At 55.1% G+C, this 18799-nt stretch overlaps 3 protein-coding genes across 3 annotated transcripts; 1 reads left to right on the top strand and 2 right to left on the bottom strand.

Annotated features, from left to right (window-relative positions):
- Window positions 1-857: 857 nt before the first annotated feature.
- Window positions 858-1421, bottom strand: BZA05DRAFT_411061 (uncharacterized protein). Its single transcript, XM_051484961.1, has one exon. It carries the CDS (start codon window positions 1291-1293, stop codon window positions 952-954), a length of 342 nt encoding a protein of 113 aa, XP_051335469.1. The 5' UTR covers window positions 1294-1421; the 3' UTR covers window positions 858-951.
- Window positions 1422-1474: 53 nt separating this feature from the next.
- Window positions 1475-2175, bottom strand: BZA05DRAFT_184893 (uncharacterized protein). Its single transcript, XM_051479343.1, has one exon. The coding sequence runs from the start codon at window positions 1939-1941 to the stop codon at window positions 1684-1686; it is 258 nt and encodes an 85-aa protein (XP_051335468.1). The 5' UTR covers window positions 1942-2175; the 3' UTR covers window positions 1475-1683.
- A 13275-nt stretch (window positions 2176-15450) lies between these two features.
- On the top strand, window positions 15451-17003 carry BZA05DRAFT_184614 (uncharacterized protein). The gene has a single exon (XM_051479342.1). It carries the CDS (start codon window positions 15692-15694, stop codon window positions 16889-16891), a length of 1200 nt encoding a protein of 399 aa, XP_051335467.1. The 5' UTR covers window positions 15451-15691; the 3' UTR covers window positions 16892-17003.
- The last annotated feature ends 1796 nt before the right edge of the window (window positions 17004-18799 follow it).

Genomic DNA, 18799 nt, shown 5'->3' with positions numbered 1-18799 from the left:
TGATCTTCAGGAACAGCTTGCATAGTTACATACGTCGTGACGGCGACTCGCGAGGGCCGTTGTTACGGTTACCTACTTGTTGCATGTTACATACAGGATGGAGGAGGGGATCGTGATCGGGGGATACGATACCAGGTATATACTATATATGGAAAAGACACTGAGTGACGAGTCTCCAAGTCTTCAATCTGTGGCCACGGGAAGCTTGGAGTAGAGTAGGTACCTGCAGCTCGAATACCTACGGTACCTAAGGCAGGTACCTACCCTGACTCCTACGCCGGTAGACAGCTCTAGCTACCCAGGTACCCAGGTAGGTACGGTATGTATGCTATAGATATCACTCGGCCGACTCTGGCTGACTGGGTTCACGATGTTCTCGAGTCGGATACTGGCTCGACGGGCGGAAGCCATCAGGATTCCAACGGAGGGCGAGTTCTGTATACAGGTGCTCCGCCCACCTCATTGGAGCTCCAATACAACCGAACCGTCAGACGTCCTAGAAAGGGCCATCGGAAGCCCTCGGGCCATCATCTATCGGTCGTATAGGTGCGTAAGTATGTATCCCTCACGCAGATCACATCTACATCTACATCTACTACATCTACTCGGCCTCCCAAGCTCCCGAGTCCCATTTGCCTTTCAACGCGGCCGTATGATCATCCGCGATTGCTCATTTTGAGTCGACGGGAGTCCGGTGTCGTGGCTGTAAATTATACACATATTTGGATATGTAGTAATGTAAGCGATGATTGAATGCCCGAAATTCGAATCACTATGCTCATCCACGGGCCGGTGAAACCGTCATCTGTGTTTGAACTTTGCTATACTGGTAGATCACGACGTTGGACAGAGTAGAGTAGAGTAGAGTAGAGTATGATATTATTACTGACTGACCGACTGGGTACCCGTACCGTACCGTACCCATCCCTTCCCCTTGCCCGACCAACTCCTCTATCTGCAGAACGCCATTAAGCCTTGCGAAATCGTAGGCACCGGTAGATAGTAGGAATGTAGTATAATGTATCCCCGCGTAAACAATAACTCCACCGTCCAAACAAAACAAACACCTGTAAAAATAACACCCCCAAAAACACATTGCCAGAGCCGAGCCGAAACCGTAAAGCAAACGAACCAAAAACCACACACTCCGGTAGAAACACCAAACAAAAAAGAAAACAAAAACGAAAGAATATCCCTAACGACCTGTATAGTAATGCGCCTTGATATGCCTCTATCCGCCGGTCTACGACATCCCAACCATCCATCCATCCATCCGTCTATCCATCTATCCATCCGTCTATCCAAGCATCCGAACCGAAAAACCCGAAAACTCCGTGTCCCGAAACAAAACCGAAAACCAAGACCCGATCGAGAATCCCCTGCTCGAAATATGCGAAGAAAAAAGAGAGAGAAAAAGTCGCTGGTGAATTCGCCGAGCCGAAAGGAAAGTAAAGTCGCCGAAGAAACTCCTGCGCAGAGTATGTGGGTGCTGTAGGTATCCGCGAAAGGATTGTTGTTGTTGTTGTTGTTGTTGTTGTTGTTGTTATTGTTGTTGTTGTTGTTGTTGTTGTTGTTGGTGGTAGGGTGTATGCGTGCGAGTGCGAGTTGCCGGTGTATTGGTGTTGGTGTTGGTGTAACTCCACCGCACACCCATCCGACCCCGTGAAGCGGCTCCCGTAGAAGTTACCGGTAATACGAGCCTCTCGAGCTAGAGCTCAAGGAGTCCGGCAGGATGCCGATGCGCGGCGACGTGCTAGCTCCGGAAACCATGTGTGAATTCGAGCCGGAGGCGGCGACGTGCTGGGTGCAGGCGTAGCCGACCAGCACCGTTCGGTCTTGGATGTTGTGGCCGTATTGCCCGACTGACTGGCACGGGTCTACGCCGTGCACGTGGTATGTGCACTTGCACACTGCGTAGCGCTCGATTAGGCGGATGCACATGTTGGAAGTGGGGGTTGTGGTTGTGAGGGTGGTGGTGGTTGGAGTTGGAGCTGTAGGAGCTTGAGACTTTCGTGGAGGAGTGTGTATGTTGGAGGCCGAGTAGGTAGGCAAGATGGAGAGATATATATCAAGAGTCGGAAATAGCTGGCAGGCCGAGTTGTACGGACGGCGACGGGGGATTTGTATGCAGGAACGATCGGGATCCCGATATCCGATAGTACGGTTTGGATGATGTTGCTTGCTCGTTCAACCGAAGCTTGCTTCCTTGTCTTCCGATGCAGATGTTTTGTTGCGGTAGACGGCGCGAGATATAGATGAGCAGGTGATTTATCGAAACGATCGTGAGGCTGCGTTGCAGTCGCGGTTATGTATTGTGGGTGCTGTAGGAGCTGTGTGTGTGCTGTGGGTACTGTCGAGTGTGTGAGGAATCTGCTGCTGCTTCTTATTCTGCTTCTTCTTTTTTATTCTTCAGGATGGCGTCGGGCGATGTCTTATATCTATCTCTCCGTGTTGCCCATTTCCGCCGACGAAGCGGAGATGAGAGGGGAATAAACGCAAGCCGAGCCCACCCCCCTCCCAGCTTCCTTCCTTCCACGCTTCCTTACTGCGCCGTGCGGCACCACCCACTTGGATCCAAATCCATACGACGACATCACGGGGAGAGAGGGTGATAGACAGAGGGGGGTCCCTTGCATGCCTTCCCGAGCCGCTGGGAAGGGAGCGCAGTGCATGTTGCGGCGGATGAGCATTGAGTACGGTAGAGTAGAGAGCAGTGAGCAGTGAGCATTGAACAGTGAGCAGTGACTGAGCAGCAACCCACAGCAACGCGCGCCCAATATTAGAAACAGGCAGGCAGACAAGGATTGAGGAATGAGCCCCGGAATCTAGCGTCACTCTTTGTTCCCCCGCTCTTCCCTCTTCAAGTCGCCCTCTTGGATTCTGCAGCCCGCCCCGTCCGACGGTGCCGCATGTTCGGGCCCTCCCTCCCTCCATCCCTCCCAGTCGAATTCCTAGCAAAGTCCCCACACCTAGAATACCGAACAGAACACAGAACACAGCGGAACCTCCCTTTCCTCCCTTTCCTCCCAAGTTCCACATGCGGTCTGAAACCGCCCCCCCTCGCCCCCCCCTTCCCCCGAATCCTCGCTTCTCCTCTCCTCTCTTTCTGGCCACGCGAGCCCTTGCCCGCCAGTGATGTACGGATGCACGCTGCCATGTGTTGTGTGAGTGTGCGTGTGTGTGAGTGTGTGAGTGTGTGAGTGTGTGAGTGTGTGAGTGTGTGAGTGTGTGTGTTACATCCCGATTCCACCGCGAGCGGATCGTCGCATCTTTCGCATGAAAGCTCGTGTCGCAGTGTCCCCTAGAGTACAGTATCTACAAAGTTACGGAATGCTTCACCCAACCCATCCATCCTTCCGCGCCCTGCGTGCGGAATCAAGCGGATCGTCGCGCTGCTCGCCCAACGAAGTGACGGCCGCTGGGCGCTGGGCGTTGCATGATCGCCGTCCGCCGGTCGCGCTTACCATACCGCACCTTACCTTACCTCGCCAGACATGTCCGCGCCGTCGGTCGGTCAACGACGTACCTACGGGTGCGGGCCGGCGTGACATCGCGCGGTCGCTCTTTCAGCAGGCAGTTCTTCAGGCGGATCATGCTCTCCATAACTTGAGGCCACCAAGGTACCCAGTATCCACGTATCTATCCATCCCATGATCCCACCACTTTCACTCTCTCTCACGCAAAACCCACCCATGGGCCATCCATTGCATTATCCTATCCATACCTGAAATCGCGCTGTAACCGCTCCACATCTTCTCGCACCGGGTGAAGGAAGGAAGGAAATTTATCCAGCAAGCCCGCGGCCCTCCCCCCCCCCCCCCCCCCCTCTCCCTCCCTACCTGTTCATCCCTCCCTCGACCCTCGTTCCCTCCCTCCACCCTCCCTTGAACTAACCATCCGCCCCCATCCCCGCCTAGTCCGTCCCGGGACTGTCCTCCTTGGATTATTTCCCACAACCATAGTCTCGGTCTCCGGTAAGCGACTCCGGACGTGCTAGTAGGTACCAGTGCTGGATGTAGAGTAGTCGAGGAGAGTAGTCGAGGAGAGTAGCAGCTGGGATCAGCATAACTAATACATATGGTCGGACGGACGGATTGATGGATTGATGGATTGGTGGGCGGACGGATTGATGGGCTGGCGGACTGGCGGACGGATGAGCGAGCGAAGGAACGAGCGTGGGAACGAGCGTGGGAGCGGCAGCTAGAAGGTGCTGGGGAAGGACGCATGCTGAGGTTACATAAGGCATTCCGGGCCGCGCGCAGGCGGGGTGGGCATCACTCACTCGCTGACTCGCTGACTCGGTTGAGCAGGCACTGGGCACGCGGGCGGGCGCCAACTCAATGCTGTGCTGTGGCAGGTCGGGCATAACACAGCTCAACTCAACTCAACACTCGAGCTGACAGTGTCGAGGTGGCAGTGGCTCCTGCTCCTCCAGTACTGTTCATCCCGAGAGCCCCCGACGACCGGCCACCGTGATGCCTTCCTTCCTTCCTCACACTGGTGACTGCAGTGCACAAGCCACAGCCACACATTTCTTTTTTTGGTCTCTCCTCCTCATCAGTAACCAACCCACTGCCAGTGCCAGCATGAGGTGAGAAGTGAGAGGTGAGACAGTTCATGCATCGCGCACCACCCACCTACCGTACTACATACCCAGTAGTCACCTCTGATTGGTTGCGAGCTACTATCCCACCAACCCACCGGCTTTTAGCTAGCGGTCACACCATGATCGTGGCGCAACCTGGCGCAACTGGCGCAACCGGGGGAGGGGGAGGGGGAGCCGTTTGGTGTTTGGTGTTTGGTGTGCAGTGGAATAGTGGAGTACAGTGGAATAGTGGAATTCCTTCTGGAAGACGCCTGGAAGACGTCTGGAAGCTTGCGTGAAAGCGAAAGCGAAACAGAAACAGAAACAGAAACCAAACACGATGCCGCGGTGGTCGGTGGTAACTGTTTACTTGAATAGAGTAGTACTCGGCGATGAAGGTGAGTGCTGTAAGGTAAGCTCCGGTTTGTTCCTCAGTCCCCGGTGGCTGGTGGCCGGACTGCAAACATGTAGATGTTTACCGTACGCCCACCGAATCGCATCGCATCGCATTAACGCATACATACCGATGCTCCACTCAAACCTCGATCACCTCCCGACCGACCGACCGACCGGCCGGCCGACGGTATCATATCGTATCGTACGATGGCCATAGCAGAAAAGCAGAGTATAGCAGCGTCGAGTAGAGTACTTCGGTGCTTACGGTGCATAGGTATCTACAACGAAAAAACAAAAGCATCCGGTCGTCGAAAGCCCCACCGAGTCCTCAGTCACCCACTACTATGTACTTGGCATCTTCTAGTGTCAGGCCTCAAAAGCGCGAACACGAGAATATCATCTCGCTCAGTCAACGCATACCTAGAGTACTTACCGTAGTTAGGTATGGGGTACCTTTCGTTTCGTTTTGTTTCCGCTCGCTCGCTCATATCGGCTCATATCGGCTCCACTCTGGCAGTGGAAGTGCGCGCGGTCGGCGCGTAGAGTACTGCTAGTAGTAGGAGCAGAGTAGTCGCGCCTCCGGATCGCGAGTCGTGACCAATAGTTACTATTAGGAGAGCAGGCGTATTTCGGGCGGTCGGGCAGTTGGAACTTGGAACTTGGGGCAGTCGGGCAGTCGGGCAGTCGGGCAATCGGGCAATCAGGTAGTCGGGCAGTCGACAAGTTGGGGAAGTTGTGGCAGTTGTGGCTTTTCTCCAGAAGGGCTCCGTGACTCCGTGACTGCGTGAGTCCGTGTGCAAAAGAAAAAACACCCATCAATCCGACGACGACGACGGAGGGAAGCCGTTATTTCCCCTAACGACCGTACTCTACTCTGAGGAGCACTCCCAAAAAACAAAAGAACAAAAGAACACCTGTGTCTCTACTGGTACTCTACACAATATACCCTGCAATAGTAGAATGGAATGAATGGAATGCAATGAAACTCCTCTCCCACCGTTTCCCTACCGGCCCGGAGCCGAAGCACACGCACACACGCAAACCTCCCGCCCCCATGAGTCTCACGAGTGAGTCCCCTGACTAGCCAACACAGCTAGCAGCAAATGTTTCACGCATTTGATTCGCAGCTTGTGCTGGTGGGGAGGGGGGCTCGCTTCGCTTCACTTTAGCCTAGGTACAGTTGGTGGCCGGAGCAGGTACCAGTACTTACTCTAGCTCCGCTCTACTCTATGTAGCTGTGGGTGGGGGAGGGGGGAGGGGGGAGGGGAGAGGTGGAGGGGGAAGGGGGGGGAGGTCAACCGTGGTTAACTACTGGCTGGAGCCTTGGAAGCCATCATGGGAGCCATGGGAGCTCGACGCCGCCACTGTTCCGCAAGCTGTCTAGACGTGAAGCTATGAAGCCACAAAGCTATGAATTTACGATGCGCGATGATTTCCGAAGGAAGGGAGGCTACTGGGATGTGGAGGATTTGCAGGGGGGGGTGGGCAGTGGCGCTGGGGGTGGAGAGGGGGGAAGTGGAGGGAAGAGTGGAAGAGTGGAGTGGAGCCAGGAGCCTTCTGTTTGTTACATATGGTGGAGCCTTTGTTTAACTACGGTAGGGTGGAGCCATTGTTTAGAGTGGAGTGCCGGCTACCGATTGCGTACTCCGCACTTGCTCACTGCTCACTGCTCAGGGCTGCTCGGGGCTGCTCAGTGGTCAGGGCTGCTCGGGGCTGCCCAGGGCTGCTCATATGCTAGTAACCAAATACGGCTGAATGGGATTGGAAGGGGGGCCGAGTATGCGCACTACACGAGGCGCACGGTGGGGAGACGCCGGATAGCGGATGTGCGGGTAGGTAGTAGGGGCGGGTAGGGGGGTAAGGGAGTGCACGCGATGTCACTCGTGTTTCTGGACGCAAGCAATGGAGTCGGTGCGTACGTAGGTATGGTATAGGTAGTAGCAACGTCGTTCCGAAATCCGGAGAACTTAGGGCTGCGATGGAGAGATTCACGAGATTCTCCAGATTGTCGAGATTCTCGAGATTCCGCGATAACGAGTGGGATAACTTGGGCTGCCTATGATGGTAGCTGCCGTCATTGCCGTCATTGACAGCTGACGTTGTACGGTAGTAGGTAGTTACTTACTCAGAAACTTCAAGAACATACCACAAACCGACGCCCTATTCCGCAACCAAGATTAAAGGCTTCACTGGCCGCAAACGTACGTACCTACTAGTAACATACCTACCCAGGTGCGCAGGTGCTCGTATATGATACGTCCCTGTAAGATACGGCACCGATAACCCGAGGCTGAGGTCTGCACGCCTTTCTTCGGGCTTCTCCACGCAGCTTACATACACAAGTACCACACAGAAGTACATAAGCACAAATAATCCGAAAGTTCTAGATCCCCGAATCCCACCGAACAAAGAAACCGCCGACCGTCGACCGTTGTAACTTGTAATCGTCTGTGCCGTGCCGTTGACTTCCGCATGCAGGCATCTCCGGGGCGGGGGTGATTACTCTAGTGAAGGGAGGGGAAGTGAAGTAAAGGGAGAAGTGCAGCCTTGTCTACCGCTCTGGGAGCCTGGGAGCCTGGAAGTCCGGGAGTCTGGGGTTCAGTCGAATGAAGAAACCGTGGACCGGGACCAGGACCGCTGAAACCCGCTTTGCGCGCGTTCAGCTACATACCTCCCGGTAGTTACTTGGGTACATACCTTGCACCGGGCAGTTAGCGATAGTCTGGGCCTCGGCCAACTCCAGCGACCAGCGGCCAGCCTTCCATCTCCTGCGGCCAGCCTTCCGACTCAGATTGATACTCAGACCTGGGCTCAGCCTTCCGACTCAGACATGGGCTCAGCCTTCCGACTCAGACTTGCACTCAGACCCAGACTTGAACCCAGACCCCGACTCAACCCCAGACTGCAGACCAATCGCAGGCGCTGCGCTCGGCCTAAGCTCGGGCTGGGCTGGGCTCGTTCGGTATCATAAGTGGCCGCGCGCGGGGGAAGGGCGGGGAACCGGCGAGAACAGAACAGATCAGAATCCGCGGAGCCCCGTAACTGGCGAGGACCGGCGAGGACCGATATGGTAGGTAGAAGACCCCGCGGCAGCTGCAGACGCCGGTTGCGGCTGACGTCGCGTGGAGAGCGCAATTGACTGATGCCGTTGGTCGGCTTCGCGATTCGACACTCAGTCTACGGTATCGGTTCAACTCGCCGTAGTTGGCCGCATGCCACCGCCGATTACTACATGTACTGAGGTCATGCTGTAGCAGCTGCGCAGCGGGACGGGTGAGCTGAGGTATGGTAGGCGGTACTTGTGTACTCTGGAGTATGTAAGTAAGATGTATGTACTCGACATACATACATGCTCCAGCCATGCGCCGCACACGCACACGCACACGGGAGTCATGGTCATGGTCGTGGTTGGGCGAAGAATGATACGGTACATGCATTCATCCATCCATCCATACGGCGATTCACTTGCGCAGGCTGACATGACAGCTCCTCGCTTTCATGCGACCGCCGACCGCCGACAACGCCTGCAGCTGTAAGTTGTAAGCGACAGTGCTGCTATGTAAGTGCTCGGGATGGCTGCTCGAGATTTACTCTTCGCTTGTACGCCATGTACCCTATGTACATCCCCACCCGAACGCCACAGTCGGCGCAAGTACCATACGAACATACTTGACCGCCGTCAATGCTGGCAGGAGTCCATATATCCGTATGTGCCGTACAACTGTGCCCGAAATTCAACCGACCGCCGACCGGCCGTTGACATCGACATTACCATACTGGCCGCACAGCCGCATCGCATCGCGCATGAGCGTAGGCTTCTGCTGTCATCGACAGTCAGCATGGAATAATCTAGGCACGCAAAGGTACATATCATGTCACGATTTACCATCGATCTATGCATTACATAAGTCGCGCTCCTGCGCCACAACGCCTTGTACCGCCGTAACTTACCGCCGTAGTTACCGGACGGCGGGCGGCGGGCGCCGCCGGGCAGCAAAATGGTTATTTTTGGGGTGCACATGTGACGTAAGATTAGATGGATCGTGGAAGATATGATAAGATTGTGTATCGATCCAATGCATTGTCTATACCACCGGTATCCCGCATTCCGCATTCGCAGAAAACCGGCGGATGCTGAGCATAAAGAAATGACGTGGGAACATGGAGAGACCGCCAGCCAGAAGAAAAAAAAATCGCATTCCGCTTCCGCAAATGTATCATACGTATATACTCCCGAATCCCGCCGCTACTTGATCGAGCGGCTATGATGACGATCCATCGCGATGAACCACCACGCCACAACTAGCAGTAGAAGATTGACCGACATCACTGGTACACATCAGTCAATCCGTCAGCTCTCGGCCCTCCGGTGTCCGATCCGGAAGTAACTCACTCGGCATCACTCCGATCACTACCTCCGGCACGACACCCGCCAGTGTTCCTCCCCAAACCATCATATTACCCACCGCCGCCGAGACCAGCACCCAGCTCTGCACAGGCACCTTCTCACATTCCTGCGTATCACCCTCCCGTCAGCCCCCTTAGCCCCCTCCCGCCCCCCCTCTCTCCTTCGCATAACTCACCTGCACACGACACCACAACTTCCTCTTCCCCGTCTGCTTAAACGTCTCGAACGCCTCTCGGTCGAACTTGCCCCACGGTCCCTTCTCGGTCCTGTACATGATCGTCTTGGGCACCCTGTACCTCCCCGCCCACAGCAGGAGCTCCTCGTACTTCTCGGCCGCTGTGGCCGGCTTCTTCGAGTTCCACGTGAACAGGTGCGTGCGTGGTTCGGCGCCCGCGGTGAAGTAGTGCACCTCCAGGTAGTCGATCGAGCTCGAGTGCGGCGACGCAAGCGACGCGATGGCCGCAAACTGCGTCGTCTTCGACCGCGCGGGAGGAGGAGGAGTGGTGATCGCGACGGTGGCGGCGGCGGTGGTGGTCGTGATGTTGGTGGTGGTCGTCTCCATGTCCGTGCGAGGTATGCACCGGAAGGGAGCGCAGGAGGCGGGGAGTCGCTGGTAGGTCTTGAGTTCATGGGACATGCTGCCGGGCGCAGGTGCAAACATGAGCTGTAGTTACGGACAAAGAAAAAAGTGCAAGTGTAATATCTAAATCTGAATCGAGCTCGCGGAACGGTTGAGGGGCAGAAGGGAATGGGCTGGATACGCTAGCGAAGCATGGGGCATCACTCGCGACTTGGAATCATGGCAACTGTGGTGGGCTGCAGGCAGCGGGCGGTTCGCTGCGGTGGACGGCGGGTGGGACTGTAGTTATGGCTGTGGCGTGCTTCGTTCGCTATGGTTGGCCTTTGCTTGACACGTAGTACAACTGCGCTGCTGGATGATGGGAACACTTCTGGAGGAGATCGTGAAGTCGGCCAATCCACCCCCACTCTCCCCAACCCCTTCACCTCCTCCCGATCTACCAGTCCAGAACTCACCAATATCCTACACGTAGGGCTACACAGTCTCCGGCGTCCATCCCGGTGTGGCGGAGTGATGGAGGAGCTGCCGGCGAGAGAAGGAGGTGAAGGAGTACTCCTGCCGGCGGGAGAAAACGAATGTGGTTAGTAGTTAGTGGGTCTCAACGTTGGTGGGCATGGTGGGGTCGACCAAGTGGGGAGGTGAGACTTCAGCTGCGTCCCGCGGGGTTTCTTCTTCCTCTTCTTTTTTGATCAACCTCTACCTCCTCTTTCTTCTATATGTGCTCTCCTCTCAACCCGCCGCCAGCCTGGAGGGGTGTTGGCAAAGGAGCCGTCTACAAGCCCGGACTGTGCGCTGACCGCCTCCTCCTCATCCGCCGCTCTGAGCACTATCACTAACATCTTTTGCGCAGACAGTCCAAGACCGTCGGGCTACGTCTAGGTCCACCAAGGTGGCTCCCAGTGTCGTCAAGAACCCATCCCCAGCAGAAATCTCGGCTGCGCAAGTGACATCCTGTGAAGCTGTGGCTCGTTCGCTCGTTTTGCTCCTACGGTACCTACCTGTCATCGCGATCATCGCCGCAAACAATCTCGCTTGTTCCCCATGGTACCTTGAAAGCCTCCCCCCGTCGTGCGTCACTCCAGTACAGATATCACTAACCAGCATGAGGAGGTTGCTAATATTGAACTGCAACGCCCAGGCTATAGCCACGTTAGCCATGTTTGCGGCGCTCATAGGTAGCCAATGACTACTCAAAGATGCCCGATCGCATTATCGGTCTTCTTCTCAAGGACACATGCATTACGATAGTTCCCAAAAGGCCTCACTGTTAGTATTATATATGGACACGATGGGATGGACCGTCCCCAACGTCCAGGCTCAGAAAGAGAGAGAGAGAGATCTTCCTGTTTTATTTCGCATGCAGCCTATCTAGACTATGGCGCGCCCACGACCTCCGTTTCCTGTCCGCCCTGGCCAGTCGAGGTGAAAGCCCCGGTACTGACCAGTCCGATGCGGCGCCCCACTTCCCCTGCCCATCCGCCTCGGGCCGACACAAGCAAAAAGTGTATTGACAGTAAAGACTGGTATGGGCCCACATGCCCGCTCCTCCTGCTGCCCCCCGCCTCTCTCCCTGTCTTCCGCCTTTTCCGCTCCAAGAAGATATCACCGCATATCGTCATCTCCTACTTCCTGGCACCGGCCGCAGACACAGTACCCTGCTGGGCACTCTTGCTCTGCCCCCGATGCGATGCTTGCCTCCCCCTCATCCTCGGCCAGGTCTGCTGGAGCTTTCCTCCTTACATCCGTCGTTCCCAGAAACTCTAGGATTGCCTCACTGCACTGCTCGTCGGCGAACATACGCATACATCACTAAAAGCGCAGAGGATTGAGAAACACAACACGGATTGGCAGTCTCGGTATCCTGCGCGCCAAACAAGTCTACATATTCATGGCCCCGTCAGGCTACAGTTTGGACGAGATTTGGTAACGGTATGTACGCCGGTGCCTCAGCTTTGGCTGTAGCCAAACAGCATGGCCGTGTATTTACCGAATCCCACAGCCGCTAGGCGGTGTGTAGGCAGCAACTCATGCAACCAGAAATTACGTATGGACCACGCATCATGAAATCTTGCTCGTCATGGAGAATTACTATCATCCCAACAATGTTGTCATTCCACGTTGATCGATATCCCGGTGGATTTGTGGGTGTGCTGTAAGTTCAGCACGATCGCGAAAGGTACTTGTCACTCTTCATCCATCGATAGGACTTGTTCGCTGATCTCATAATGGCCTTCGGTACGGCACGGCGTTTCCAGCTCGGCATTCTACAGCGCCAGCCATGTCGACGTCAATCACCGTGCAGAACTTCAGAGTCGGAGTTGACAGCCTACAGGCCCTCTTTACTTTTCGGCGGGACTACTCTTTAGGATACCTAGTACGGGTGCACAGCAGCCCTCCAAATGTACATTCACCTGAGAATAATACTAAATAGCACGACGGGTATCATAGATGCCAGAGCTTTACCCGCGAAGACACCATTCCGGGGGTGCGTGGTACATCAAAGAGGTACCTATGGTGCCCGTCACTCGAAAACCCAAGTCGAACATTCGAGGAGCCTCGCTAGGCCAGTTCACGTTCTAACTTCTCAGCCTGAAAAGGAATTGCATTAGTAGGTACGAGCACTAGTATAATCCTGAATTTGCTAACCAGTGACGACGATGGCGCCGGACCGGGAGACCTAGGTATGGACTGTAGGTACCTGTTGATCATGGCAGTCGGGTTTTCTCTGCCCGCATTCCTGGGCTACCAGGGTAGCAAAGAGCCGGAATGTCGTCGGCGGGACGGTGGACTCTGGAGTAGGCGTTAAGGCCAGACAAAAAAGATCCAAATTCTAGCCGTTTTACTAACCACGAGCAGACGTACAAATTCCTGCGCCATCGATGCCGAGTGACTGGGAACAATCTTTGAGCCTGCGGCTTGACTGATGGGGCTTTGGGATCTTAGCAGGAATGCTGATGGCGTCACAACACATCACTCTTTGCACACAGTGATGAGCTGCTCTTGCCAGAAATGTTGATGCCATCAGGACACATCACTCTTTGAACACGACGGCGAGCTACTCTCGACGCTTGGAGGTGGTGCTTCCTACCCTCTACATGTAGGTATGTATCTCCGAGGAAAGGCCAGGGCGGCGGGAAGGGGACGCCGCGTCTGGCCGGCTGATGGAAGTTGGGTTGAACAGTGGACAAGCAGACGGAGTGTGTGAGTACATTGTCATGATCTGATGGGGCGCAAGCACTCGCTGATCAAACCAAAACAGGCGGCGGTGTATCCACCAATGCGAAAATTTGCACATACATATCCCATCCAAGCTCAGCACACTCCCAAATCAGTGCATAAGAAGAGAAGTATTCTATGTACATTGTATGTACATGATTGAATCTCCTAATAGCTTGTCAGCACTCGGTCCCAGCCGTCCAGACTCCACATGCAGGATTCGTCACCGCAGCCCCATCTCCGCAGTGGCGTTACTGGCACCGGCTTTTCCGCGGTTGTTCATATGTAAGCCGCAGTCTGGGCCAACACGACCATCCAGCCGTCCGTGGGGAGGTTACCACTTACGTATCAGACCTGCACTCACAATCAGCCTTGCGCAGCCGCAGCCACCTATAGCGGAGCCCCCGTGGCCACTACTCGCTAGATACCCACTACCCACTGACAAGCGACTCCACACATCGGAGACTCTCGTTCCAACCAGCCATTGCCTCGGGCCTCCTCCTCCTCACTCCTCTCAGGCACCCGTTCAAGCACGTGCATAGAGTGGCGTGCCCCGCCGCCTGCAGCTACACGCATAAGGCATCACTCTGGCGGCTGGCGGCCGTGTTCCGCTGCACGAAGACTCTGCCTGCAGCCCAGCCTGCTGTCTGCTATCTGCTGTCTGCCCGGATCCGCAGATGATTTGGCAGTGTGGGGTTCTGGCCTAGATGGAGGGCAAAGTAAGTATTAGCAAATTCCAGCACCATCACCACCACCGCCATCATCATAACCAGCGACACCGCAACATCAACATCGCCAGCACCGGCACAGCACCTTGGCTAGACGCGCGTTCTCACGTACAACACGAGATATCGAGACAACAAGATTCGAGGATTCGGAAGCCCAGCCAGACGGAGCCATTTTCGTCTCTCAGCCTTTTTATTTCCCAGGAGCATTCACACTTCACAGCCAAGGCGGGATTGAGGGAGGGAGTCGCTGCTGATCGGTCGCGCCATAGCAATCGAAGTTGGACGCTGCGCTCGACTACCTACTCTAGAGTAGCCAACTATCGCGCTCACGGATCAGCTTAGCCATCCGGCCAGGCCAGGCCGCTTCCGGGCAGGATCGGAGGTGTCTACGGTGCCACTCAGCGAACATCTCGACGCCTCCCACCACAAGTACTTGAGCGAGTATATTGTCAGGGTCCAGATCGTTGTGTTTTTTTTGTGGTTGTGGGCTGCTAACCAACTTATTGTGGGCCGAAGCAAGTTTCCGTTTCCGCTGGCCTCGATACGATCATACAGCCTGAGTTGAGCGAGCTCGAAGCAACTCTGTCTCGAAGCGACGCCGCCGCCGAGTGGTGTCGCACCAGGTGCTGAATCGAAAGATGCACCACATTCTCCCTTCCCTGCTACGTAAGAGTAATGCTGCGACTCCTTGTGGTGGTGGTGATGGTGGCGTGTACAAAAAACGAATTCCTGTCTTACCAGCCCGCCCCCCCTCTCTCTTTCTCTCGCTCTCCCCCCGATTCGGGTTTTTCGAAATTATTATCGCAGTCGAGTTTGACATTTCCCAGTCCATTTGGGAATATTATTGATATTATTGAGTTCATGGCCGACAGACGATCCAGGGTCCGATCGACACAGCCGATCACTCAACTTCCAGGGCTTTTCGAGCTCACACAACACACAACACACACGTTCATCTCACCGCCCTAGATCGGCAGGTTTTGGGGGCGGGACGCTGGTACGTAGGATCGCCTGCTGGTCCGTCGACGATCTCCCAGAGCCAAGGGAATCAGAGTGGCCCGAGTCCGGCTTTTTCTGCGCCGCCATGTCACCGACCGCATCTATGTAAGGGTCGACGTTCAGGGTGTGTGCCGAAGTCGGCGGCGCCGGCTGGAGAGTGGAAAGTCGATCAAGAAAGAAAAAAACAATGCGTGCCAATGGATACCGGCAGACTGGGCTGGAAAGTGCAATGTCCAAGCTGGTGGTCGACGGCGGTGGGCGGTCGGTGGGCGGTGGGCGCGTCATGGCGGTCGTCATGGCTGACTATCGCTATCGGGATCTACGGCAACAGCAGAAAGCTCAGGAATAGAGTATGTATAATACCTATTCCGCATGCATACGGACCTCCGAGGTTTACGCTTTCATGTCTTACAAGAGTGGATCCCGACGACGCCTTCCTTATCCCTCGATTTCTTGCCACGATTTTTTTGACTTTTTTAGGTATGTGCAAAGCCGGTTAGCACGACATCCGCATTGATGCGCACATGGTCATGGAATCTCACTCAAAAATCAGCCGTTTCCCGTCAAGCGTTCCTCCCCGCTGATCTCCCGTTCGTCCTGCGCGATCAACGAGCTCATCTATGAACTAACCTTCAAGCAGGTTTTTGTTCGTTGCACCAGTTCTGACCGGATCTGTCGCTTAACCTCGATCGGGATCGAGTGGCCGTTGAGACTCGACCGTCGCTCCGGCTCGGCGTTGTACGTAAAAAGTGGCTTTACGCTCCTTACCCCGGCCTACGATGGATGTGTTGTCACGCACTGCTGGTCACTCGACGGAGAACGGACACGGACACGAATTGCGGATCGTCACGGAAATCGATTGTACTCCTCCGGAAGCAGTAGCGGACTGTACCGGTTTGGTTTGGTTTGATCCGGTCACGATCGATCTGTCCCTATGGTATCCCGTTCCGTCCACGGACGCCCGTCCTGCGAGCGATAGACGACAGACGACATCGATCTCCTCAAAAGCGGCAATGTTTTTCGATCCCGTCGTCAGGCATGCAAAGGCGGCGGCGAATTGGGCAACGTCCGTAGGAATCGATGCGAACGGAACGGACAATCCGACAAGCATCCCACTCATCCCATCCGTCCATCCATCAATCCATCCAGTTCGGAGTCCACCGCATCACCGCCTCCCACTCGACGCATCACTCCATCCCATCCCCACACGCATGCATACATGCACCCATTCCTTTTCGCTCAGCCCTCCGCGCCTCATTCCGGCCCCCGGCCCGCCCCTTCCCAGCTGTCCAGCCTTCTTCCCTTCACCCCATGTCACCAGTCCGCCAACCCCACCCGTCCCAAAAAAAACACCGATCTTCCCCGTTCCCACCGGAGTCGACCACCGCCAGACCAGGAAAGGAATCCGTGTCCACGATGGCACAAGACGGGGGCTTCTGAGTCGGGGGATTCCGGGCGCAGAACGGCCGAGTGAGTCTCCGTGTGCAGGGTCAGGATATCTTTCCATCATGTCATGTGGGGGAGGGGTGGCGGCGGCGGCATCTATCGGAACGGTCGGAACATATCGGCATGGTGGCGGGTCCGGACCAGGCTGGGCTGGGTTGTGGGTTGTGTGTGGGTGGGCTGATATCCGGCAGCGATTTTCACAGCGATCCTGCTTCTCTCTCAGGAACGTTTTGCGCGAGAGGAAGAGAGAAGAAAGAAACATTTCAAACCGGGCGATGAACCACTGGTATTCTTATAGGCACACCCTCGGTCCCTCCCATTTCAGCTCTATACCCCCTTTCCCTCCGTCCCTCCGTCGCTCCGTCCGCGGGCCCAACGTCATTACAGCCCTCGAAGACCTTTTGAGGGTTTCGGTCCTGGCGAGGGGAATCGAGGATTCCTATAGACATCGCGGGATCGGGGAGAGTGATCGAGTAGATGGCCCACCTCCACCACCCACCACCGTCTTTTTCCCGAGATGTGATGTGATGTGATGAGATGAGCACTGCCTGCTGGCCTCACCGCATAAAATGAAAAGTGATGAAATGAAACGAAACGGCACATGGTGCTGTGCTGTGCCTCCCGGCGCTAGAAGAACACGTGAATTTCCGCTCCGTCCATCGCGAGCGAGCGAGCGAGTATTCATCTCCGTAAAGCTCGAGCCGTTCTCATCGTCAAGCCGAATCGCAAGTACTCTACTCTACTTTACTGCTGCTGTATGACACTCCCATTTGGCTTCAACTTCCACTTCGTTTACCGCCCCATCGACAGAGCGAGATCTTATTTCCCCGCCCCCGTGTCGTATCACATCACATCACATCTCGTCTTTTCGCGGAGCCGGATACTTCTCCACACCCCCAGACATACACCGCCCCAGACATATATCCATACATCCATACAGCCAAACAGCCGTACAGCCATACATCCGCCCTGCCCTATGTTTGGTAGGTAGTGTAAGTACCGTAGTGGATGTATCGGCAATTCACCAGCGATATCACGCAAGCACCTACACGGCAGCTGAGTGGTCAAGCGGGCAAGTGGGCAAGTGGGCCAGTCTCTACTTCATGTATGTATGATACATATATCGGAGTAGTGGGTAGGTCTCAGACTCTCGGTCAGTCAGGAGGAAGGAGGGGCTGCAAACGAAACTGAACGAAATTGAACGGAACGGAAAACGACAACGAAAACGAAAAGGAAAGAAGAAAGCGCAAGAAAGCGGAAGAGAAAAAAAGAGAAAAAAAAAACAGTACGTGCGTACGTATCTGGTGGATGGAGGGATGCGTGGAGGAGGGGATGGGGGAGGGATGCGTGGATGGGGGAAGCATGATACTCTATATCCCTCCCACCTGGGCGGCAGTGCGGTGTGAGCAGAGATAACAGCAAACGACTGGATCTGCTAGATACTAGAGTAGCTACTAGTCATCCATCGCCAGTCATCATTCGCCAGTTACTCCGGGGACGGGGGCGAGCTAAGACCAGCCCCACGGGGAGCCGGAGTGCAGAGTGCGGAGTGCGGAGTGCGGAGGGATGAGCATCGAGTGACTGCAGTGGCGGATGCGGTGGCTGCGTGGTGCTGCTGGTGATGCGAGAACAGATACCGGTATATACCGGTACTCGTGTCGTATGTAAGCTGCAAGCGTGCTGGGGGTGGAATATCTAGTATCTACATACATGGTGGTATGTAGTGGTCTACATAGGTACATCCGTCCGTCCACTTTCTAGACTCTACTGTCTAATGTCACTGGCGCACCACCGCCGCCGAAAATAGTAGTGCGCCCTACATACACATACACACATGCTTCATACACTCACATACACATACACACATACATAACTACATGACTACATACCTACATAAAATTGGTACATAGGTACATACAGAAGTATCTATGCACAGGTCCTCCATATCCTCCATATCCTCCATATCCTCCATATCCTCAACAACAGTAGTTTCAACCCGTAGTTACAAGTTTCACCTGTCAGACTCAGCACTCCGCTCCGGTAGCACCCGAGAATCAAGATAGCGGTGGCGGGCCTAGAGTTACATAGATATCTACATATAGTAGTACTCTACTCAATGTAGAGTATTGTACTCTGTCCGGCCAGCCAGCCGGCCGGTGGTTCTCATTCGCTCTCCCGTTCGCTCGTTCGCGCAACGAAAAGAAAGCAAAGAAAAGAAAACAAGCAAGCACGCCAGCAACGAGTCATCGTCGTCGGCGTCGTCAAAGTATGTAGACTGAGGCTTCGACCCGTAGTGCTCGTCCAAGAATCGCGATAGAGATAGCGCTGCGCTGCCGCGATACGGCGCTGGCGTTTGGTTGGTACTATTTCAACCAGATACGTACTCGCACACGGTGAAAGGGAGGGGACGATTGATTAGCGCAGGGATTCGATTCTGTGCA

Source organism: Tricharina praecox, assembly GCF_024521635.1.
Source record: "Tricharina praecox strain CBS 144465 chromosome Unknown BZA05scaffold_34, whole genome shotgun sequence".
Classification (NCBI taxonomy): Eukaryota; Fungi; Ascomycota; class Pezizomycetes; order Pezizales; family Pyronemataceae; genus Tricharina; species Tricharina praecox.
This window is presented reverse-complemented; position numbering and strand designations above follow the sequence as displayed.